Source organism: Podarcis gaigeae (assembly GCF_964106915.1).
Source record: "Podarcis gaigeae genome assembly, chromosome: 6".
Lineage (NCBI taxonomy): Eukaryota > Metazoa > Chordata > Lepidosauria > Squamata > Lacertidae > Podarcis > Podarcis gaigeae.
Window position 1 is genome coordinate 35991938 of NC_139682.1, and position 25669 is coordinate 36017606.

The 25669-nt window shown below is 44.7% G+C and overlaps 1 protein-coding gene across 2 annotated transcripts; it reads left to right on the forward strand.

Annotated features, from left to right (window-relative positions):
* The first annotated feature begins 275 nt into the window (after positions 1-275).
* On the forward strand, positions 276-24026 carry PPM1J (protein phosphatase, Mg2+/Mn2+ dependent 1J). Of its 2 annotated transcripts, XR_014565899.1 has the most exons (11): positions 276-810; positions 6674-6800; positions 7330-7653; positions 10404-10516; positions 15600-15684; positions 18973-19091; positions 19787-19850; positions 20655-20762; positions 21749-21900; positions 22683-23186; positions 23262-24026. XR_014565899.1 is itself a non-coding variant. In XM_083745438.1 (10 exons), the coding sequence occupies exons 1-10, from the start codon at positions 488-490 to the stop codon at positions 22828-22830; spliced, it is 1563 nt and encodes a 520-aa protein (XP_083601564.1). In that variant the 5' UTR covers positions 276-487; the 3' UTR covers positions 22831-24026. The 2 variants fall into 2 exon arrangements, 1 of the variants encoding a protein (XP_083601564.1); XM_083745438.1 differs by having other exon boundaries at positions 22683-24026.
* The last annotated feature ends 1643 nt before the right edge of the window (positions 24027-25669 follow it).

Consider the following 25669-nt stretch of genomic DNA (forward strand, 5'->3'; position numbering starts at 1 on the left):
TAAAATAACTGAAGATCATCGATGCTGTGTGCACGAATGTAGTAGCATCGAGAGCCCGCAAACATTTGGTCCACTAAATCTCAGTCCACACAATAAGAAGCCAACGAGGGGCAGCCACTCTGCGGCGGGCGAGGCTCTCCAAAGCAGCCCGGTGGGGGAAAGGGCGCGCGCAAGAGGGACTCCTCCGAGGTGAGGTGCTAAGGAGTCACTTTCACCCCAGAGGCCACTGGGGTGGGGAGGACACCGAAGGACGGGGCTCTGAAGACGCCCGCGAAAGGGAGGCCCTCGCTCGGCTCGGGGCGCCCCGAGAGGATGCTGGAAGCTGGTTGGGGAGGGGGAAGGTGCTCGCTCGGAGATTCCCTGACTTGGCGGCGGAGCTGCAGCCCGAGCCGAGCGGGCGGAGGCAGAGAAGGGGAGCGGAGCCAGGCAGCGCGCCTCCCTCTCCCGCCTCCCGGAGCCCGCGGCGCCCGGCAGCGGCTCCTGCAGCATGTTGGGCAGGGTGCGCTCCGCGATGGCGCAACTCGTCGGGGGCCTGGGGGCCGGAGGAAGCCCCTCGAGCCCGCCGCCCGCCTCGGCCTCCTCCGGCTCGCCGGCGCCGGCGCCTCCGCCCCCTGCTGCCCCCGGGCCCAGCTCCAGCGCCGCCGCCAGCACCGGTCCCTGCCGGGAACCGCCCCGAAGCAGCTTCTCCAGACCGGCTTTCCTACAGCTCACGCCCGAGGAGCTTCTGCGGGCGGATGACCACACGGGCCGAGCCGTCCAGAGCCCCCGCGAGAGCCGCCGCCGCCTGCCTTGGAGCACCGGCTACGCCGAGTAGGAGAGGGCGAGCGATAGGGGAGGGCAGGTGGGGAGAAGGCTGCTTCGCGGGACCGCTGGGAAGCATACCCCACCCAGAGATTATTGTTTTTAAGTGGGGGGGGGTGCGTGCTTGTGGGTCTTGTAGTTATGTCTGTCTGTCTCTCTCTCTCTGCCCTCCCCAATCACGGGCGTGTAGCGGGTGGTAAAGTGTCTCTGAGCATGTTCAGACAACTTTGGGATTTAAAGATATGGGCTTTCAGAGACAAGGCGAGCTTACGGTCTGTGTATGGTTCGCAAAGCGAGCCTCCAGCTTCAGGGGCAGTCTACCACTGAATACCTGTTGGTGAGCGCGTGTTTGTTTCTACCACGGTAAGGGCGCACGGCATCAAGATGGTACTTGTGGAATACGGATCCAGCACCAGAGCCCCTCCTATAATCTAACCTTTAACGTCGAGGTAGATCCCAGCCTTTCTTAATCATTCTAGCCATAGCTCCCTTAGTATTAGGGTGTCGAGAAGGGAGGGTGTATTCACGTGTAGATGAGGTAACGCGATGAGACTCGGGCTCTGGCCTTTCCAATCGGCTGATCAATTGATACTGGCCCTTTCCTCAAACGCGATCAACCCCACCCCACATCCCCCACTCTTGCGCCGTGGGTCTTCGTGCAGCTGCGCCGCTCACCCTCTTGCAAGTTAGCCTGGCGCGCCCCGCTCTCTGAGGACTTGTGAGCTCAGGTGCGCGGTTAGGTGGAGAAGCCCAGTCGCGTAGCCAGTCAGCTGTCCAAGATGCTTAACTCACCTTGGACGGTCTGAAGATGCTCTGCGGCCGCACATGGAGAAAGCGGGGCGGGGCTATGGGGCTGGGAGTAGTTCTTTAAGCTAACCAAGCCTAGCAGGGTGCTCTGTGTCCGGTTTCGCAGAGGACAATCTTCGTTTGATGGGCAGTGAAGAAGAGAAAGAAGATACAGAGGAGAAGGGAGGGTGTTGGAAGTTGCCCATTCACTGGAGAGTAGACAGAGGTTAGCTCCTCGCAATCTTCCCTGCTGTGCTTAAATTGTAGCAATTATTTTTAAAGTTTGCGTTTTGTTATATGCAACAACACATGCAAATTTTATGTAGTCTTTATCCAGTGTGTTTTTTCTTTTTGGGTGATGTGCAGGAGGGAAAACGTGGAACACTGCCCGTGTATCTATTTTCCGTTTCTGCTGTTAAAAGGCATATTGAGACTGTTACCTGTTTACATGCAACCTGATCCTTATGAGGAAGTGAGCTCAGCTGTGTACAGCAGAGCTTTCCAAACTGTGTGTCGCGACACATTAGTGTATTGGCTGCAGTGTGTAAGTGTTGCACAAATTCTCCCACGCTCCTCCCAGGGCTGGAAAGGTGTTAGTTTCACCCCCGACTTGCTAGTCAAAGTGATTAACTGTGTCGTGAAATGATGCATGTTTAAAAAGTGTGTCGCCAACACGAAAAGTTTGGAAAGCTCTGGTGCGCAGTGCCATTTTTATGTTCTAAGAACTGTGCATAGGCTTGCTGTGGGAGAATCTGTCTCTCTTGAATGATTTACATGAGGTGCAGCTGAGAGTCCAGGAAAGGCTTGAGTTCCTTGACGCCTTCTTTAAAGGTATGGCAGGCAGGTGTTGGATTAGTTGCTTGGAGAGGTCGGTGATGCTATCAGACTGAGTCTCCTAACCTTGTTTTCTTCAGAAAGTTTGTAAATGACCATTTCTTGCAACAACACCCACCCACCCAAATTTGTCATTACAAATGGACAGCTCCTGTTCATAATAAATACAATAAAAACAGCTTTGTTCATAATAAATACAATATGGGAGAATATAGAGAAGATTAGTATAGCTCGTGAGGGAGGATGATCTTCAAATTCATGAAATATTCCAGATTTTGTCATATGCAAGATGATTAAACACTGAAAATCAGGATCTCTCAGGGTCAAGCCAGGATGAGTTTAAAAATAAAACTCTCCATGTTCCACAGTCCCCATCGAATTACCATCCCCACTTTGCTACTGTTAAAGGAAAAACAGACATTTTAAATGCAGTCTTGCATTTAACGTTAACCCACTTTTGGCTCTCATGCACACCCACACAAGCAGTTCTCTTGTCCTTGCAGTTGGAAGAAAAAGCTTGAAAATATGGCTAAATGTATTTTTGGAGAGACTCCAGAACATACAAAAATAGCAAACTACTTTAACAGAAAATACACCCTCTGATGTCTGGGGCTTGTGTGGGTGAATTTTTAATTTTTATTCTAAGATCGCTGCACATTATTCTGAACAGGTTCCTATGGATAGAAATTCAGCAGCTAAAGCTTTTATGGGGTATAGCGAGATGCAGTGTTTGGGGAAATTGGCACCTAGCTGGTGAAATACAGGAGTTTGGACAGACAAAGGTGCTCATGCTTGTTTTAGCTGGTTCTCTTTTAAAAAAAACATAATTCGTAAGGTGTATATTACAAAACACTGAAACTGCATAAAAGAGAGCTTTTATTCCTTCTCTCTTTTATTCTATTTTTATTCCTATGTACATTTCACATATCTACATAAAATTATAGTTTCAGTTTCCAGTCAGTTAAATCTTCCACTTTTCGTAAAAGTGGATGACTCCTTGCTGCTCTGTCCCTGACCTTAGCTTGCCTTTGTTTGGCAGGAAAACACATCTTGCTTATAAGAAGGTTACTAGGGCTCAGCCCTGAGATAATGATACAGGTTCTAAAAATAATTATCTAGATAGGGGAGGTGCCCTTTGCTGATCTGGTTTTCTTTTCTTTCTGATCTTATTATTTAGGGAAGGAGAGACCTTGACCATTGTTGTCAATTGAACACTTGGATCTGTTTCCTCTGAAGAAGCTTCATTAAAATTACTGGTTACTCTCAAAGTTGCAGATTGTGTTTATGCAGTGAATATTTACTTGGATAAATGCTGCTGAATTTAGTAGGGCTTATTCTTAACTAAGCATGCATAGGATCTCAGCCTGAGGCATAAGTGCACTTAACTTGAAGGCTGGATTGAAATCTGCTCCAAAATAAAAAGTGTTTAAAACAGGGGTATTTGGCTGTAAATGGAAACATACATTTGTAGCTGTGTGGAAACTGTCTGAGCGTTACCGTTTGCAGGATTTGGAACTTCCTAGATGAATGTGGTATATAAATGTAAATAATAATAATAATAATAATAATAATAATAATAATAATAATTAACAACAACAACAACAACCATCTTCTAACAGTTGCACATACAGTGGTACCTCAGGTTAAGAACTTAATTCGTTCTGGAGCTTGGAAGTGATCTATCTCCATCTTCAGGAGTTCACTGTCTTGCAGTGGGGCCTGTACCAGCTGGCCCTGCTCCTGCCATTCTGTTCCTGCCCCCTGCTCTCATTGGGGGAAGCTATCCAAATTCATGCAGTATCTCCATGGGCTGGCATCCTAATCACCTCACTGGTATATAATTTCCCAATGTGTGGAGGCAAAGCCAGCCAGGATAGACCCACTCTCCCCCCTACATAATTGAAAAGAACTATTTTTGCCTGATGATTACAGCAGATCCGCAGGCCAGTTGAAAAGTTGACAACCCCACTAGTTGTATGTCACAGACAAGCAGATATATGACAAGTGAGCTGGATTTAGCCTGCAGGCAAAGAACACACCACCAGGATCTGTATGGTGATACCTGGAGCAGGTTCTGTGTGCTCCACTTCCTTCTCATTTTCTGAGGTACTATATATCTTCCAACTCTTCCTTCTGCTTCCTGCCTTTTCAGAAAAGCTTCAGGAAAAGGAGGCATTGTCTTAAAATATATTTAAACAGACAGGCTATGGTCTGAAGGCACATGAAACACAGACAGAGCATCTTTGCTAAAATGGGGGACTGAACTATGAGGGACACCATGTATATTAGTTTGATGGCAGGATCATGTATGATTTTCTTATTTATTTATTTTTGCTTTCTGTGTGTGGTTGTTTATTTGCAGTTTAAAACAATGACACTCCTCCAGTTTGTTTGTACTTCCAGTTCTTTTATGTGTTTAAAATTACATTGTTGCTTCTGAGGCATGTGGAGGGTTTTGCTAACCTTTTGGCTCTGGGAAAGTGTACGTGAGAGGAAGTTTGAGAGTTTTATAGCTCTCAGACTCTGTTCAACCACACTCCTCAAACGTCAACCCATTTTTGCTCTGCAAACGGAATTTCTGCCTGCTCTTGTCCAGGGAACGTTTCCTGTTTCACATTTCTACAACTTCCTCCCACAAAGATGGGTTGTTGTGTTTTTGCAACTGACGTTAGTATTGCCCTCATTTCTGTAGCCAGCACAAGGAAAAACTGAGAGATGTCGCTTAACAACTGATGGGAAAGGTGAGGGATGAGGATGGTTGCCATTGGTGGCAATCTCTTCTATTCCACAGAGGGAGTAAACAACCAAGTGCTCTGAACTGATCCTAGGTTTCCAGAGTGCCTGCAGTAATAAAGAGCACTCAGGAAACATCAGCCCCAGATCAGAGCTCTTGGCTGCCTGCTTTTCCCATGGAGGAGGAAAGAAAACTGCTACCAACAGGTTCTGCCCAAATGGTTTCCCTCACTAATTTTATTTTATTTTATTTTATTTTATTTTATTTTATTTTATTTTATTTTATTTTATTTTATTTTATTTTATTTTATTTTATTTTATTTTATTTTATTTTATTTTATATACTGGCTTTCATCAAAAGAGCTCAGGGAGGTTCACAAGGTAAAAATACAAGATAAAAGCACAAATAAGTAGTTGAAACAGAAGCAACAAAACAATAATACGCCCCCCTCCTACAAACACATTTAAATGGCTGTCGAATTTTAATCAGCCAAAGGCCTGATCAAAGAGGAGTGTTCTCACCTGGCACCTAAAATATATATAATGGAGGCACCAGACGAACCTCTCTGGGGAGAGCATTCCAGAAACAGGGCGTCACTGCATAAAAGGCCCATTCTCCAGACTTCATGTGGAGGAGGCACACAAAGAAGGGCCTAAGATGATGAACACGAAGTCCAGGACAGTATATATGGGGAGAGATGATCTTTCAGGTATTGTGATCCTGAGCCATCACTAGACTCTGAGCTGTTTTTCTTTCTTCCAAGGACAATGCTGCCACTGATGCTGCTACCAACATTTTAGTGGCAGTGCTGGTGCATGGGCCACTAGAAATGGCTTAGTGGACCTGTTGATGCCCACAGACCACCAGTTCAACAAGCACTAAAGAAACCAGAGAAGTGGGATAAGTGTACACACCACACAATTCCAGGGCCAGGTCTTAGGCAAGGAGGATTGCCCAGTCAGCAGACAGCATACTGTGCAATGTGTGAAGCTGTGACTACCAAATATGCCCTCTTTCAGATTGTCTTCCACTTTCCTGCAAGAATTGACATGGCACTAAGTCAAAAAAGCTGCTCTTCTTCTTCTTCTTCTTCTTCTTCTTCTTCTTCTTCTTCTTCTTCTTCTTCTTTTTCGGTGACTACTTGTAGCTGAGTAAGATTGTCTTCCATGAACACAGTCTTAACAGTGAGTCCATAAGTGACTGTAGAGACCAGTTCTGGATCCACACGTCCTTCCACAGTGGGGACACCAGTTTCTGGGCCAGAGTGGGTTTGCCAAATGTGCGTTCCTCTTAGCTCGTTTCTCCTGTTCGCACTGAGTTTGTGCTTCTTCAAAGTCCATGGCACCTTTGGTAAAGGCTGTTCTCTAGTTGGAGCGCTCGCAGGCCAGTGTTTCCCAGTTATCAGTGCTTATGTTACATTTTTTTTAATATTTGCTTTGAGAGCGCCTTGACGCATGGGAAAAGGAAGTTCACTAATCTAATCAAACACTGCCTGATTGCATCTTTCTTTCTGCCCAGGGTGATAAATGCTGGCAAGAGCCAACACAACGAGGATCAAGCATGCTGTGAGGCAGTGTATGTGGAAAAGAGACGGGCTGTGAGGAATAACCCAGCCCCCAAGGAAACCTCTGGAGATCTAGAAGGGGTGAGTTCCTTCTAAATGTTGGCTCTCAGTCCTATATCTACCTTCTCGATCCTGGTTTGAGGAGAGGAGAAAGTGATTTCAGTCACAGCTGATGTATTGACACAAGATGTTTGGAACTTCAGAAGTTCCCTTGAGATTTGTTCCATTCTCCCCTGCAGTATTTATTGTCAATGTTGTTGTAAAAGGAATGTGTGGCACATGAATTTGCCATACGTGCCCTTCAAGCTTTTTTACTCCATAGCCTTTTACACACAGATCCTTCCCTCCGTTTTTCATCCTCCAGTTGCATTGCAGTAGGATCAGCAGTCCAGGAAGAGGATGTCCTCTAAGCCTCTAAATTAGCACACTGTGATTTAAGTTAACCAGTGGTGCAGAAGGAGCTGAATGTTGCTTCAACAATTAAAGTTTATGGAATCGTGTAGTGTTACTACCTCATTTCTTTTGGTTTTTAACATGCGTTTTGTTTCCTTCAGCTCTTCGGGGCAATTCTCTCTTATATTTGATTTGATTTGTACCTCATTCCCTGCAGGGCACCAAAGGCCTGACTTTTTACTACTGGGGCTTGTTTGATGGGCATGCTGGAAGCGGAGCTGCAGTCATGGCATCCAAGCTGCTTCACTTCCAAATCCGTGACCAACTCCGAGACTTGGTGGACATCTTGCAAGACTCATCCCTTCCTCCAATCTGCCTAGAAGATGGTCCCAGGACAGTTCTAGGAGAACCAAACAGGGTTCCTCTGGCTGAGGAAGATGCTGAGGTCCCAAACAATGCCCTGCCACGCTTCCATATGGAAAAGGCCGTTTCCCATGAGAGTTTGGTGGTGGGAGCTATTGAGAATGCATTCAAGCAGATGGTGAGTGTGCTAGGAAAAAATGGGGGGTATGCTGGAGAAGAAGGTCCGATTCAATGCTATAAAAACATTTTAAAATATTTTACTGGACAGAAGTGGAGTGCAATACATAGAAAACTGAGTTTGCACATGGGAGATTCCAGGTAAAGAATTCTGTTTGACCTTGAAACTGACCAAGTGACCTTGGGTGAATTATTCACTCCCGAACTTTCCTAAATCTCAGATTTAAATTAGAAAAGTATAGCTCTGATACTCAACTGGAATCATTTGAGGTCACAAATGAAAGAAACCTAAATTAATTGTTTTGTGTGGTGTGTGTTTTTTTTTTTTAAAAAAAAACATTTTTGAGGAGTCCACACAGTGACAGACATGGCATAAAGTGCAAGCTGCAGACAGTTCTAGGATCTGGGATGTGTTCCGTTCCTGCCTGGCTGTCCTCCATCCAGAATGTGGATTCACTTCCTTTTGCAGCCAAGATGCTGACAGGGCAACCCATGACTATTTTGGTCTGACAGGGTATTTGCTTACCCAGCTTTCAGATCATGAGTCTGCTCTGTTTGGCTGTTCCTCTGCAGCTCAGCCTTGCGAAGTTCAGGCCCCCAGGCTCCATTGCTGCAGCACAGGAAGTAACAGAGTCAGAAGCTGCATACACTATAAGCATATAATTTTTCATGGCTTCCCACATGAGAAACTGGGTGTAGGTGTGGGGCCTGAGAAGTCGAATAGTGATCCCCAGACCTTCAGTGCACAGAGTAAATGTGCTGTTGCTACTGTTTCACCTCCACTTTTAAAATAAGTTAGCAATAGAAGCATGTAAATCTGCACTATAGAGATAATTTGTCCATCAGTGTTGTCTACACTGTCTGGTAGCAGCTTTCCAGGGTTTCAGACGTGGTACATTCCAGGTCCTACCTAGAGATGCCAGGAATTGAACATGGGACCTTCAGCATGAAAAACAGATGTTCTATCAATGAGCTACAGCCCTTTCCCAAATGCCTTTAAAAATATTTACAAGTCTCTCCACCGCATTCCTTTCTACCTTGCTGTAATAATTAATCATGTAAACACTATTGTTCCTTTTAATAGTCATTGTAAACAATACCTGCAGGATAGCTCAGTTGGTAGAGCATCAGACTCCTAATCTTAGGGTTGTGGGTTCAAGTCCCGTGTAGGGTAAAAAGATTCCTGCATTGCAGGGGATCATACTAGATGACTCTTGTGGTCCCTTACAATGCTACAGTTCTTTGATTCTAATAACGAGGAAGTGAATAGACCTACTGAACTGATTGTGTGTGTTTGTGTGTGTGTGTGTGTGTGTGTGTGTGTATTCCCTGATCCTATCTTGGAGAAGTGCCCATTGCATTCTGGGATTGATGTGTGGGCAGAAACTTCCTCAACAATGCTCACACACCATGATATTGTCATCTTGTGATGAGAAGCCACCACACACAAACAAATTGCATCATTGGAACAGCACACAGTCCTTTGCAAGATTGCATATTAAAACCATGCAAACTCAGATAAGGGAGCTACTTCAGGAGAGGATGGATGCACTGTTGCTGAAAAGCAAATATGTTCTGCTGGATTCCTAACTGCCAGTAACCTTGGGAGCAAAGGGAAGGGAAGTTTCTACAGATTTTTGTTGAGTTCATGGGAAAGGAGGAGGAGGACAGGTTTAAACCTCCCTCTTAATGTATTGCAGTCCCAATCTCATTCCTTTTCCTTTCTGTGGCAGCTTATATATATATATATATATATATATATATATATATATATAGCATGTTAATTATTTGCATGCAATTAAAATCCTAGCTTGGTCTAAATTGGAAGAGGAAGGGAAGGACTAAAGGTCTAAAACAGATTACGAAAAATAGGCATTGATTGCCTTTAAAAGCAGATTAGGAGTTGATGTGGTTCCATTAGTAAAATAAGGAATGAGTCTGAAACCAAATGCTGTGAAGCCAATTTCAGAGATTTAGTAAGTTTAAAAGATAACATCAAGTGAGTAGATCCATACACCAGAGTATAGAAACATCAATATTATTATGTCAAGTATGTATTTATCTGCAAATGCTTCCCCATTCCTACTTAGGTAAGTGGGGATTGGAAAAATGTCTGCATTTTTTAAAGGGAAATGTTTCAATTTATACACACCCTTTAGAACAGAAGCAATACATGTCTATTTTGTTCTTGACTGAGGTATATGCGCTTCCCAAGAAACATGTTGGAAGCGCAGGTACCTATGTGGGAAGCTATTTGCGAGAGCGACAAAGTGGTGAGTGGGTAAAGAATGAATCACTCTCTGCTCCTGATTGCTGCTTCCCCCACATGGCTTTTCCACATCTTAAAACAGATCATTGGGCTTCCTACCACTGCATGCATTTACACCTTGTGTAACATTTGGACCCAATTGAAAAAAATCTTGTAAGGAGCAGCTTGTATTGGCAGGGCACTGGGAGCTACCAGAGCTTTGATGTTAAACCATTGAGGCAGCTTGAGTGATTGCTGTAAAAGATAGTCCTACTTCAGGGATGGAGGACCTGTGCTTGGGTTTTGTTGTTGTACCACATCAGCATGAGCTGCCATGGACCAATGGCCAAGGCCAGTGGGATTTTGGAGTCCAACAACATCTGGAGAGCCAAAGGTTTCCCCATCCCTGTCCACCTTGATGTATGTGCTTCCTGTCTTGTTGTGCTGCACCTCTCTTCAGAGAGCTGTCTTCCACAAGTGAGTCTTTTCTTCTGTCTCCCCAGGACATTCAGATCGAGCAGGAACGGGTGGCTCGGCATGCAGCAGGAGGCTGCTGTGCCCTGGCTGTGGTTTATCTCCTGGGGAAGTTCTACGTGGCCAATGCAGGTGACAGTAGGTAGGAGAGAGACGAGGGCGGGAAAGGCTACTCTGCTGCTTGCTGGGTTGTGGCAGCCCAAGCCATGTTACCAGGAGAAGAATAAGATTCATTGACTGCCTAGTGGGAATGAACCGAAGTCTTTCCCAGTCATAGTTGCGAGTTGGTCATGGAATGGAATGTCCTCATGTAAGCAAGTGAGCTTGGAAAGGTCATATGAGAGCCCAGGAGAAATATGTCTTTCAGGAGTGTTAGAGAGAAAGCCACTTACCCACCAAAGTCTAAGTAGATCTAGAAATATGTGCCCCTCCATGTGATTGCCTATGCCCTATGGTGGAGGCAGTAAACCACCAGGGAGGTATACATAGGGTGACACTAGGAAAGGAATAATATTCCCTGGCCTTTACGTAGTCATTATCTGAGTTACCGAACCACTTTGATGCCAAAAGGTGTTTGTACAACCCCCACCAAGCACCTGCATTTTTTTTTAAAAAAAGATAATGTTGTTTTTGAAAAACTTAGCTTTTTAAAAATCATATATTGCCTAGTTGCTCCCATTAGTACCCAGCTGCTGATACTGTGAGGCCAGAGGTCCCATTTGGACCAGCCCATATCATTTTTTTAAAAAAAGATTGGCCACACCAACTTTTACACTTTGAGCACACCCATTTTCACAAGTTGCCCTCGAAGGATGGACCATGAGTCAATGAAGCCTCAGACTGGAAAAGGCTGCTCATCCTTTCTATGCATAATGGAGGTGGGGGAACAAAATTGGGACTGCTAGCCCAGCTTGTGCTCTGTCTGTGTTTTCAGCAGGTATAATAGCATTAGGTATAGGGCTAACAAGTGTTTCCCCATTTTCCTCCCCACACATGCAGGCTTTACTGTACAAGGGGAAGGGGTGCTGTGTCTTAGGCATGGAAAAACCAATGTTTTTGATGTGTTCAAAAAAAAAATGTTTTTACTGCTTGTCTCTTTACCTTGGCCTTGTAGCAGCAATTTTAAAATAAATCTCTCTTTGATAATCAGGACATTCATCTAGTACTAATGCCAAATATGAAAACAGCTATATTTCAATGAGTAACTGTTTTCTTTATTTTTAACCCAAACTCTTTAGTAAACATTGAAAATAAATGAAAGCATTTTGAGAGTACCAGCATCTGACAGATCCTTTTCATATGTGTCAGGACTGCCGCTAGGTCCCAGCTCACAGAGGACCAACGCCCGGTGGATGTTATATACAAAAGTCTTTATTAAAGTTTAGTTTCCATTTCCAAGCTCTGGGCGCGCAGACCCACGTCTTGACGCTAGACCGGCTAAGTCCCCTCTGACTCACTGCTCCACCCACACCAGTTTAAGATTCTAGCCCGGCTCCACCTCTTACGCTGTTCTTTCCTTCGCTGGGTCCTTCTGCCCTCTGGGGTTTCCTCCTTCCTGGACTCCTCTGACGCTGAACCTCCTGAGTCTTGCCCCTCCCTCCGGCGGGCTTTAGGACCTGGCTCCCTTCCCGGGCTCCCCGCTGTGCCGCGCTCCTGTACATTTGAACTTGGCGCGCGCGCCCAGCCGGTGACTTTCCTTCTGACTGTTTCCCCGCTTCCTGATGTGGGCGTTGCCAAACCTGACTCCTCTCCTCCCTCTGGTGGTGAGGACACTGGTCCCGACTCCTGGGACTCCCCCTCCCCACTGCGCTCTGGTGGAGAAGCTGGTCCTGATTTCCAACTGCTACTCAGGGACTCCCCGCTAGCCCCTTCCTCCTGGGGCTTCCCCCCTGGAGCCCCCCTCGCTCTGGCCACCGGCGCTCCCTTCTGTGAGTCCTCCGATTCGCTAGAGAGGCTTGTGGAATAACTCTGGCCACTGTCACTGCCTGCGCCCCCCTCGTACTCCTCCTCCTCACTCTCCATTTGCTCCCCCTCCTGTGTCTCTCCTTCTGAACCCCTGACAATATGTTTAAAACAAAAAACTAGTATCTGATATTTTTTGGCCAAAACCCCCCACAGGATTGTTGTAATCCTGCTCAAAATGCCCTTCTTTCACCTTTGGGTTGCTGACACCCTTGTATCTCAGGTCTTATTGATTTTAGCATGCGAAGAGGGAAAGACAATATTAGAGGAGTCACCTCTCCCCGCCCCCTTTAAGGCCATGCTGTGCCTTTTTTGCATTTTCTGAGTCTTTTTATAGTCTCCTTTCAATCCTAATCAGTATGAGGAATAGGCTTTAGTATGCAGCAACCATTCTGTTATGTAGATTCCATCCTGATGAATGTGGGTGTGTTTTGAAACTGGTTTTGTCAATCTGTGGTCACTTTGGTAGGAAATTAGGTTAGAGAACAGGAGGTTTGCTGATGGTACCTATAAACTGCAAGGAAGCCATTCTCAAAGTCATAACCAGCTTGGATGCATGGTGTGTGTGTGTGAGTGTAATCAGCGAGATATTGTATTGTAATCCAAGTGTGGAGTTGTCTGGGTATATCTACGTTACAAACTTTCATTGGCAGTATACCAGTTTAATAGAATCCTGGGAACGCAGTTTGGAGAAGGTTGTGATGATTCTCCAATAGAGATTCTTAGCTCTTCTTCATCACTGAACTGTAGTTTAGGGAGAATAACCCCCATCATTCACAGGGAAAGGGTTCCATGAGTAGAATAGGCAGTGAGGCTGCAATAGTGGCCCTACTCCCAACACTGCGAGTATTCCCGGAACCAGCCCCAACATCTAGGCACTGGTGGGAATGTCTGAAGAGGAGGAGCCTATGCGCATAGATTTCCATCTGCATAGGCTTCCACATGATCTGGAACCACAATTGTGTAGCATCCCCAATTTCATGGAAGCCAATGTGCACACATTTTCCCTTTCAGGGGCATGGCAAAGATACCATACAACATTGGGACAACAGTAAATAATACATAAAGTAGGCTAAGGAATAGTTGCTAGGCCACTTTTAGACTATAGAGCAGTGTAGATGTCTCCAGTTAATCCATAGTTGATACAGTGTCCATGGTTACAATTGCTGTTAGTGAGTCATTTCTAAACGTGGAATACCATTACTTTCTTGGTGTGTCATCTTTGACTTTTTTCTCATCAAATGTCTTTTTGTTGCCTTAAGAACCTTTGGAATATAGATGAATGAAAGTGAAACAAGGATGCCAATTAGGGCAAGGGCTCCCAAACAAGGGCAAATGATTGCAGGTGGTTGTTGTTGTTGTTGTTGTTGTTGTTGTTGTTGAGTTGGCAAGTATTGGTTTTGTTTTCCCCACCGAGTCTTCTGCTTGTTCTGTTCCTCATTCTGATTTCTCTGTCGGTCTTCTTTGTGGTTTTGCATGAAAAATAGAGATGCTACCCTCTGCTCTTTGCATGTTGAAAAAAACCAAGTAGGAAACAATGAATGGATAAAAAGATAGGAAGGGCAAATTTGTTGGTAATGTTTCCCATGCATCAGTCGGGAGCTCTGGGCACGTGTCTGTGGCACATTAGATTAGATTAGATTAGATTAGATTAGATTAGATTAGATTAGATAAATTTATTGTCATTGTCCGTATATACACAGTATACACAACAACGAAAATCAAGCACCCAAGACCGGATTCACATACACATTCGCACGTATCTCCAACACTCTCATCCTATTCAGACATAATCTATTAGAACATAACATAATCCAGAATATAACATAACTATCCTCTCTATCACTGTTGCAGACAAATGCAAGTTTTTCATCAAACCAGAATAATTATTTAAATATGTCATAGTCCATTCTTTAGTGCAGCAGAACCGGGATCCTGATGCAAGACTTAGACAAAATTAGAACTGCCACTTCCAGCAAACCTGGAGGCTTTGGGAGTTAAGCACAGTTGTTGCCTACCATTGCAGTTCAGTTGAATTTTGTGTCTTCTTTTGTTCATAAAACCTTTTTTGTTTGAAAACAGCAGCACTTCTCTTGCTGAATCTCAGTATGTTAGCAGTCAATATTGTTGGCTGGAGTGAGAATTGTGCATATTCAAATTTATGTATTGAGCACTTTGTATCTTATGGTTTTGTTGATGGTTACCGATTATGTTGGCCATGCTTTTCTTCTCATGATCACCCTTCATTCTTTCTGCTGTTTTCTAGATTGATTTTTCCTAATGCTCTGCTTCCTTTCATCATGTGTTTGTGTTGTCCAATGTCCCACTGTTCAGGGCTGGCCCACCCATGAGACAAGGTGAGGCAACCACCTTGGGCAGCAGGATCCACAGGGGCAGTGGGCCTTGGAGGGCTAAATCGGCCAGGATGCCCTGCCAGGAACCTGCTGGACTTAGGCTATCATGCCAAGAACATCCCAGGCCTTCCAGTCAACCGGGGACTTCCGCCCCGGACTACAGACAAGCTCTGCAGAGCCTGCTGATCGGAGTTGTACTCCAAAATATCTGGAAGGCATCAGGGTTGGGAAGGCTCTAACCCATTTTACAGAGAGGTTTTTTTGAAGTAGGAGACAAATCCCAAATACCTATGCCTGCAGCTTTCAGTACACATAGAGAATTACTGGTACTGGGCTGAAATGTGACACTTGTGTTCAGATCTCTTCTGCATGGACCTCACTGAATGGCCTTGTGTAAGACAAGGCCTCTAGATTTAACCTTCCTTATGAAATAAGGAGCTACAGTAATCCTTAGAACACAGCAGGAATGAATTCTACTTCTTTATATTGAAAGGGGTGCAGTGAGCTAGAGGATTCGCTCCTCCTCCAATTGTGACAGGAGGCTATCAGGGGGACTGACTGATAGGTCTCTGAGCTCCATGATGCAATTGAAAGTGCCTCATAAGATGGCATTTTGGGAAGAGGAATCTGTGGGAGAGGGAGCCTCTTTAGGCTACTTAATGTGTGACAATGCATTGCATTTATCAACTGCCTAGACCATTTTCTCGTGCCACACTTCATGCTTATTCTTCTCCCCTAACCACCTGCACAGTAATCACCTTTCTGTGTAGAAAATAAGCATACGCAAAGTGGACCTTAGCTAACACTGCTGCTTCCCTTTGCCCGCGGATGTCCTTTCTGCTTTCCCTTCCTAGACTGTCTCTTTCTCTCACATGCTCTCTAATGTCCTCATTCCATGTTTCATTGCAGGGCCATTATCATCCGTAATGGGGAAATCATTCCAATGTCCAGGGAGTTTACTCCAGAAACAGAGAGGCAAAGGCTGCAGTTTTTAGTAAGAATTCACTTTTTTTTCCCCTATCTGATTTATTTTAACCCACTGCCCAACACTTAGCACTATCAACCAAACCCATCCAGGAATAAACATCGAACAATGTCTTCAAGCGACCCTAATAACTCACCAATAAATGCATGTCTAAGCCTACATAATTAGTCATATGTACATGTATAGCCTAACAAACCTCAAAATACTGTTTTGTAGTTACTGAAAATTATAAATGGAAATTTAATTTGAAAAACAGAATAGCAAAACATCATCCACTCAGGAACCAGTTCTGATAATGGAAGCTGTACTGCAGTTATTGATGGAGGCAGGTATTAATTACCCTGCCTTGTGCTGAATATTCAGAACTCCAGTGCTTGGAGATCAAGGACATTAAAAATAGTGCTAAAAATGAAAAGCAACCTGCGTGAACAGGATTGATGTTTTAACTGATCTAGCAATAAACCTTTGGAGGTGGCAGATATTGTAGCTGATAAACATTCAGTCTCTTCCTTCCATATTTCCAGGCTCTCTTAGTGAAGGTACAATAAAGAGAGGACCCAAATAGATGTGGTGTTAATTGTGTCCATCCACATAACGTGTGTGTTTTCCATCCACTGCCATGGTGCTAAAGAAAATGCACCACAAACTGCTCTTTGCATCAGGAGGGAAGCAATGGAGACTTTCCCTCCAGAGCATATAGCAGCTTTGAGAGACAGTTCGTCTTGGGACCATCGCAGGCAGGTGGTGGTGGTGATGAGGGTTAAACTCTTCCTGCTCACCGCGTGTGGTCATGATGCTGCTCAGGCTTCCCTGTGGCTGCTGTTTTACTAATGAGTGTGTGAATTGCATTTATTTAACTCTAACATCATGCCTAGTTTGGTCCAGATGCTCTGGTGGTGCTGGGCTCCTGCCTTTCTGCTTCCAAAATGCTCTTGAGCACTGCACAATGAAAAGTAATACAGGCCCTGCTCACTTCCACCCTTTCACTTTGCTCCCCCTGCTGACCCCCGGATTCTAGAGTCAGGCTTGCAAGGTAAGGTTCACACACACACACACACACACACAGAGAGAGAGAGAGAGAGAGAGAGAGAGAGAGAGCTCTTTTCCCTAGAAGAGGAAGGAGCTGTCAGGGTTTTGTTAAAATTATTTGCATATTGCATGAGTTCTGCCATAAGGCAGAGGAGGGGAAAGAATCCCTGGGAAACACAGTGAGAGTGTCCCAAAATGCAAGCAAGCAAGCAGAGGTGCTGCTGGCAATGCTTCCTGGCTCAGAGTGGACCTTCTTGGCAAGACACCAGGTGGAATCTTATCTGCTGTTCTATATCCAAACAGCTTCCATGTCTTGGAAGGGAGGAAATTGCACCGAGTAATGGATCCTCTTCACTGGCTGCGATAAAGAAACTGAGCACTCAGAAAACCAATCTTACACTTCCCCCGTGGGCTTGAGCCGTTTGCTTTGAGCCAAAGCCCTTTTATAGCTTAAGCCCTTTTCTGTAAGTAGTGCCAGAGCAATGATCCTTTACAGTGGGCCAGTGTGATCTGAAATGCCCCACTTAAATCATTGCAAGAGGGAAACCTGATGTACATAATCTTCTGTAGTTTTGCTTTTGTACCATAAAAAATAGAATTTGTTCTGCCCATTTCCTCTTTTCTCTGGATTAGTTACACTCAAAATACACAAGAGGGTGAGTAAAGGGAGATTCACTGCATAATTTGCTGCCCATTTGAGTCCTGGGCCCCATTCTTGCAAGGTTTACCAGGTATGCTGAATGTAGATACTGCCTTCTGAGCTTTTGTTGCTGGCTCTTTGGCTGAGGGTTTGCTTGTTGAGTAATGGCCTCCTTTTAAAGATGTTGGCAAGTCATGGAAATCACAGAGCCAGCTCTGAAAATTAAACCCTGATTAGGGCAGCTGTGCCAGGAGGACAAAGAAAGCCCTTTTCCTTTGCAGGATGAAAAGGCAACCAATCTCAAAGCCACCTTTAATTTCCTCTGAATGTATGTGTGGAAGAGAATGAATTGCTGTAGCAGGAGCATCTAACCTGGTATCAAAATGGGACTCTGACATCTCCAGACATAGCATAGGATTCAGTCTGTATAGGATTTAGTCTATCAGGTCCATCCGTCCCCCAATTTGCACAGAAATAGGATAGATTGTCCAGGGTAATGGAAAATTATTGCCTGTTCAGCCAAACTTTGGTGCTTGCACACTCACTGAGATTGGTGCATTAGCCTCCCTTAAATATCTCTTAAATAATTTCAGCTTCTGTTTTCACTTTTGGATGTTTTTTGTGCCTGGAAGCTTTTTCTGCACGAGACTCAGTCTTGTTAATTCATGCTTCATCTAGCAATTAGGTAGCTGCTTTATAAAACCACTTCAACCAAATCCTTTGCAAGTCACAAAGGTCTAGTTGCTCTCTGCTGAGTGGTTTTTTATTAACCAAATGTGACTTTATAAGGTTTTTCAAAACATTTGTGGCTTGGGGGAGATCATTGTTAATTCTGCCATGAGCAGAAGATGCAAATGTGCTCTCAAGAGTCAACTGTAGTACTGAAAAGAAAGTTTTGGCTCCAAACATGATGAGATATTAATCAAGACTGGGCCTTGTGTTTTTTTCTTTATTGTATAATAGCTGCAGGGATAGGGATCCTGATATGATATGTTGGGCAGAGTGGGGATTTAATCCATGGTCCTGATCTAGATTGCCTGCCCCTTGGAGCTGCTATTTGCTCAAGCAGTAAAACTGTCACTATTGCCAATTTCTAGGGCAAATAATTAAGCTGCTTAAAATTGTGGCTGATCTTTCAATGTGGCAGCACCTACACTTTTGAACTCCTTGCCTATTGACCCTCACAATACCGTTTTAGATGCCTACCAATAACTTTTTCATCTCAACAAGCCATCATTCCTGACCACTGGTCCTTTTAGCTAGGGATGATGGGAGTTGTAGTCCCAAAACATCTGGAGGGCAGAGTTTGCCTGTGCCTGTCCTAGATGCTCAATCTGTGTGTGAGAGCAGGGATGGATAGGTGTGCGTTGTGGAGGAGGGAATGGCAGGATCTGCACTTTCAGATGTTCCCCAAATTACCGTACCTTCTCTGTAAGTGTAAGAGATTCAAGCATACAAACATATATCTGAAGGAAAGCATGGGGAACAAATCATAGAAGAGTTTGTGAATGCTCAGTGCGCCCCCCTGAGGGTTCTTTGAGATCTGGGACTTAAAGATTTCTGTTGTTTGGGTGGAGAAGATCCAGGCAGTGTTCATCACTAAACTTGCTCTTCCTTTCCTCTCCCAGGGCTTTTTGAGACCTGAGCTGCTGGGGAATGAGTTCACTCACCTCGAGTTCCCTCGAAGAATCCAGCATAAGGAAGTGGGGAAAAAGATGCTGTACAGGGACCAAAACATGAATGGCTGGTAACTCTTTTCATCTGATCTAGATTACACTGATTGCCAGAATCAATCAGAAATGCAAGACGAAGGAACTCGGTGTTCTAGTGACAGCTAGTTACATCACCACTGCCCTACTCTGCTGGACTAGAAAAGTCTCTAATTCTCCCTTTTTTTCTTTTTGTCATGTTACTAAAGCCGGAGACTGACGATGAAGGCATTTTTTTAAAAAGGGAGTTTATTTTGGTATTATAGAGGAGTATGATGTGCTATTGCTTCTGCTAAAGAGTTTCTGCAGATTTTTGTATGGCTTAAGTAATCCTGCTTGTTCAAAGATAACAGTGGGAGAAAAGCATATATTTTGTGGGTGTTTGTGAAAATCCATGCCTGTACACTCAGGGAAATTACCTAAGTGGAATGGTTCTGACCTGAGCTTGTTGCTTGCTTGCTTGACATTGGAATGAGGATATTCAGTTGTGCTTTTCACAGCAGCCAGAGCTCAGTGGTAGACCATATGCTTTGCATGCAAAAGGTCCCAGATTCAATCCCCAACATCGCCTGGTAGGGCTGAGACAGTCTGTTGTCCGAAAACCTGGAGAGCTGTTGCCACGCAATAGCAACAGTACTGAGCTTGATGGACCAGTGGTCTTACTAGGGTAGCTTCCTATTCTAACTTTCATCTGCACTGCAACACATTTTGTGTGGTTTCTTTTTCTAACCAGGGCATATAAAAGGATAGAAGAAGATGACCTGAAGTTTCCACTTGTTTACGGAGAGGGTAAAAAGGTGAGGCCCTGAGCGCATTTGAAAATCGTTGGAGAAGTGGAGAGAATTTTCATTAAACGAGCATGAGGATTCGGAGTAGACCTAATAATATAGGTTGAGGTATGCAATATTGGTGTCAGAAGCACACTTTGGCTTTGACAGAGATGGCTCATTAGTAAGTCTGCACCGAGCAATTTTTGTATGATACCTACCTGCTTGTTCCCCCACTCCATAGGACACAATGTATGTTATGTTTAAAAAATTCAAACCATCTTTCATTCTGATGGGTTCTAGGGTGAATACACAGCAATACAATATAATTCAGTGCCCTATAAAATAAGAGAAAGCATAAAAGCACTTCATACAACACTAAAAACAGAATGGCAACACATAATAAAACTAGAAAGCAAACAAAGCCCATAAAACCAATTTAAAGCAAGGAAGCAAGGAATGTCTTGGCCTGGTGCTGAAAAGATTGCGGGAAAGTGTTCTGAAGTCAGGGCACCACCACAGAAATGGCCCTCTCTTTTGTACATGCATAGTTCATCAATTGATGACACTCAGGGAAAGGCTTAATCTGTAGATCTTAATGCATAGCCAGGCTGGTATGGGAGGAGGCATGTGGCATGCTCAAAAATTGAGTCATCTCTTTTAATTGAGATCTATATTATGGCCGACTGCCTCTGATCCTTCTTTCCATACTTATGAACCTGGGACCTTCTGCATGCAAGGCAAGCCAGAGTGCTAGGAGCCTATCCGAGTTGCACAGATGCCCATTATGTTTCTATCCTATTAAGAGACTTCCCCCCTTACTTTTCCTCCTAGGCTCGAATGATGGCAACTATTGGGGTGACGCGGGGTTTGGGTGATCATGATCTCAAGGTGTACAGCTCCAACATCCACATCAAACCTTTCTTATCCTGCACCCCAGAGGTGAGTTCATCAAAGCTAAGATTCTACTTCCTGGAATTACAGCTGCTCAGTAACAGCATATATTTATTTTTCATCAAATATTCCAAAACTCAAAGTTTTCTTGGGCGGGGGGGGGGGTGTTCCTGGAGCTTTTTGATCATCCTTAGCTCTCCAAACCAAGTTTGGCTGCTGGCAAGATGCTTCTTTCTGTCACACTCCATTCTGATTTGCAGGATTGTCACACACACCTCCAGCGTGCACACACACACTCCACTCATGTGTCCAGCCTGTACAACACACACACATCCACACAGGTGGTGCTTCTAATTCAGGCTTGAGTATTTAGACTGGGGTCTTGTCCACCACCATCAACAAATCTATACAGTAGTCCCTTTAGGACACTGGAGGGAGGGCTCACAAGGGATCAAATTCTGAGGCAGAAAAATTCTGGTAAACAGTGGGTAAGATTGGTGTAGATGCAGAAGACAAGAGCTAGGCTTCTAGACAACATCAACAATTTATTTATATGCTGCCCATCTGACTGGGTTGCCCCAGCAACTCTGGGCAGCTTTCAACAAAGAAAAACATCAAACAGAATAAAACATCAAACATTTAAAATTTCCCTATACAGGGCTGCCTTAAGATGTCTTCTAAAACCAGATAGTTGTTTATTTCCTTGATATCTGATGGGAGGGTGTTCCACAGGGCGGGCACCACTACTGAGAAGGTCCTTAGCTTGGTTCCCTGTAACTTCACTTCCCATAATGAGGGAACCACCAGAAGACCCTCGGAGCTGGACCTCAGTGTCCAGGATAATTCTACTGGGTAGCTATAGTGCTGCTGTTCCAAGATTCCTGTGCACGCTTATGAATGGGGTGTCTAAGCGCAGAATTTTTCCTCACCTCTGGGGATTGACAGGACTCAGAAAGTGCTTCTCCTTGAGGAAAAGCATTTGCAGAGCCTTGCCACCAGAGCAGTGAGGCTGCATCCCTTACGTTTTTCTGCAGGTTCGCGTTTATGACCTCACACAGTATGAGCACTGCCCTGACGACGTGCTGGTGCTGGGCACAGATGGCCTCTGGGATGTCACCAATGACCGAGAGGTTGCCAATGTGGTATTTGATGTCCTAATGGGCTATGAGCCCAATGACCCTTGCAGGTGAGTGGGGCAAGGTTTTGCACCTGTGTGCTGAGGAATACTTACACCAGAGTGGTTGAGCAGAGACTTTATTTCCTAAGATTCTGAGGTCCATTGTTTGCTCTCAGTCTGGGGTTGGTTTATTCTCTTACCTCTTTTCTATTCTGGGACATGAATGCTTTTTGTTTCTCTTACCTTCAAGTCCCCTGGTGGTGTTAGGTCTTAGGGGCAAATTACGTGTTTGTTGTTCATGTGTGTCTGTGTAATGAAGCACCAATTTCTTGGAAATTAAAAGCAGCCTTAAGAGGTTGCAATTTTGAGTGGTAGGTGCGGGGAGAAGGAGGGGTTTCTTAACCTTTTAAACTGGCAGCTGTTTTTCCATTCAAAATCCCATTTTTATGCTAGAGGTTCCTGCCCACTCTTTTGCTCAAAATTTCATCTTCCCAAAATTTGCTTCTTTTTTTTTAAGATGGAACTTCATTACGTACATTTGAATATAGTCAACCAACCATTTGCACTTTACTGTTTTTAAACATGGGTGGGGAACCTTTTCCGCCCAATGGGCCCGATCCTTGTATCCCCACCCACTACCAGGCCAAATCTGAAAGGTGAGTGAGAGTGAATGAATGACTGGCCAACAATCTCCTAATTAGTTGCACAGGGAATGAAGTGGGATGAGATCATTATTGTGAACACCATTCACACTTAAAAGAAGTACAATTATTATTTTTTGAAATAACTGTACTCTACCATGTCTCTTGCATTGTGGGTGTGCATTCTGATGGGCTGGTTCTGTTTCCCAGGTACACAATGGTGGCCCAGGAGTTGGTGGTGAGGTCCAGAGGGGTTCTGAAGGAACGTGGCTGGAGGCTGGCCAATGACAAGCTGGGCTCTGGAGATGATATCTCTGTCTTTGTTATTCCCCTTGGTGGTCCAGGAAATTACACCTGAATCTCAGGTCCCAGGGACACAGGGGTCATGATTCTAGACTTTACAAAGGAGAAGAAAAGCCGAGGGAAAGAACCACCATCTTGCAGCAGAACTGGAGGCTGTAGATTCTCCCTACACCTGGAACATTCATAATGCTGGAGTCTTCCGAAGAGGATTGGGGGTGGGGGAATGTATAACTGCACCTTGGGTTCTTTTCCCACTCTGTTTCAGCTTTCTAGGTTCCAGCTAGGGACACAAAGACGTAGCCCTGGTCCACACTTCTGTTAATGGCAAGAAAGTCAAGGCAGAACTGTTCTTCTCAGGATTTACACCCATCAGCCCTGGAGACCTGTAGGAAATCTTGCATTCCAAGGGCTGTATTAAATTTGAGCTTTCGGTCACATGGAAATGTCCTCTAAATTGGGTAGCAGGGAGTCTCCCTGCAGTGTTAGCCATTTTGTGTGTTCTTATTCCGTCTGTCCCGTGGTTGCAAAGGGGCAGCTGAATTTTGCTTTGTCAGATGCCAAGGACACCTCATCATCATGACAGTTGTGCCTAATTGCCTAGAACATCCCTTCCTTCCCTTCTTGCTAAAGGGAGCACCAAGTAAGTACGGCTGATTGGTTTGTTACCATTCCCCTGGCTTGCCATAAGGCCGCCCCTGAAGCTTTCACTCCAAACCACTTGTTGCGTAGTACGGGGGGATGCATCCATAGGGGTTTCTTACACTAATCCTGGATATTGCTGTAACTCGGCCAAGTTGGTTGGTTCTTCATGAATGCATCTCCAAATGGCAATGAAGGAAAGGTGTGAATATATTCCTGCCGTAGAAAATGTCCCTGGGGAAAATCAGCTGTGCCTCACTTTCACCAGATGGGGGTGCACTTAGAAGAACAGACAGAAAAAAGTGACTGTGTTGAGACATCTCTAGTTGGTTTAACAACTGACGCTTAAATAACAAGATACAAAAATCTACTGCAGCATAGGGAGTTACCCCATCCCAGACTTATGCCCCAGAGAGGTCACTTTGGTGCTGTAAATGCAGCAGAAACATAGAAGACAGCTATTTCTACAGAGGGAAGAACTGTAGAACTGTCTGTACTTCTGGTCTGTTCACCTTCCATGAAAAGTAATGTACTTCTTGTTGAGTTGAAGTTCTACCTCTGAAGCCCGAAGCATTGAGTTCTTTGTTTAATGAATAAGAAGCCTTCAAAATTTGTGATGGGGAAGAAATTGATTTGGTTTTTTTCATGGAACGGTTGTTTTCCACTAGCTGTGCTGTGCAAAAGCAAGACCATCTCATCACAAGACTTTCTGGTGATTGTGATGTGTACCTTGTCACCAATGAGAGATGAGTCAAGTGAATGCTTCTCTTGGGAACCAGAGGGGAGGGGTGGGTTTTTAATTCAAGAAGAAGAAGAAGAAAGTTGTATCCAGATCCACACTGTATGCTAAAGAATCATAGGGTTGGAAGGGACCATGAGGATCATCTAATTCAACCCTCAGCAGTGCAGGAACATGCAGCTGTCTCTTACCAGAACTGAACCTGCAACCTTGGTGCTATCAGCACCACACTATAACCGACCGAGTTATCCAGCTGATATATCCTGCTTCAAGCATTCAACAGATTTGGCAAGGAATGTTTATATTTTGTAAAGTATTAGTTGAGTTAAAGTATAGCCCTCTTTACGTGGGTGGCACTGTGGTCTAAACCACTGAGCCTCTTCGCCTTGCTGATCAGAAGGTTGGGGTTCGAATCCCCGTGACGGAGTGAGCTCCCATTGCTCTATCCCAGCTCCTGCCAACCAAGCAGTTTGAAAGCACGCCAGTGCAAGTAGATAAATAGGTACTGCTGTGGTGGGAATGTGAACGGCGTTTCTGTGCACTCTGGCTTCCATCCCGGTGTTCCGTTGTGCCAGAAGTGGTTTAGTCATGCTGGCCACATGACCTGGAAAGCTGTCTGCGGTCAAATGCCAGGTCCCTCGGCCTGAAAGTGAGATGAGCGCCACACCCCATAGTCACCTTTGACTGGACTTAACCATCTAGGGGTCTTTTACCTTACTTTTTTACTTGTACACAAAGGGCAAGCAAAGTGAATGGGGCTATGGAGCCATGTGTTTGGCCCCCAAACCCCACATTCATTCATTCTCCTATTATTCTTCCACTGCTGTGTTGAGCCCAATATCTACACCTATCCATATAGATATATCTTCTCCATATGTGGGGGCTTCCCATGGAGTTGGAACTCTTGAGTGCTCAGGGTTCTAAATCATGTGAGGATCCTCCACACAGCGAATAGGTTAGAACAGAGATGTAGCCCTGCAGCCTAACACATCAGCGATGTGTTGTCTTGGCAGCCCAGGACCACCATACATACTGCCCAGACTTTGATTATGCTACAACTTCGGTGATGCTAACACAGTAGTTTGGCTTCCCCCTCGGAGGCACACCATTGTCTCTCAAGACTGATGAATACTAACAACGATTTTCTACACAATTCTCTACTGCATGAAGAGGACCTGCTGAAATTCACATACAGAGCTCTCATATTTAGATAGGCGATCTCTACTACACACCTTTACACATTTTGGTTATTGAGTGTACATCTAAGATGTGAGATTGAGCACTTAATACTTGGGAAAGAGGGGCATCCTTCAAATGGAGCTAACTGAGTGTACACATGGCAGCAAATTGAGCTTTGTTGCTGTGTAATGAATGATGATTCCCTGTCTTCCTTCCCCCACCGCTCCCAACTGCTAAGTGAAAAGGGTTTTCTCAGGTCTTTCTTACACTAATCTGGTTTTGTGCCAGCTGAAATGTACAAGGTGTATATGCCCTGAGTAAACGCAAAGCAACCTAT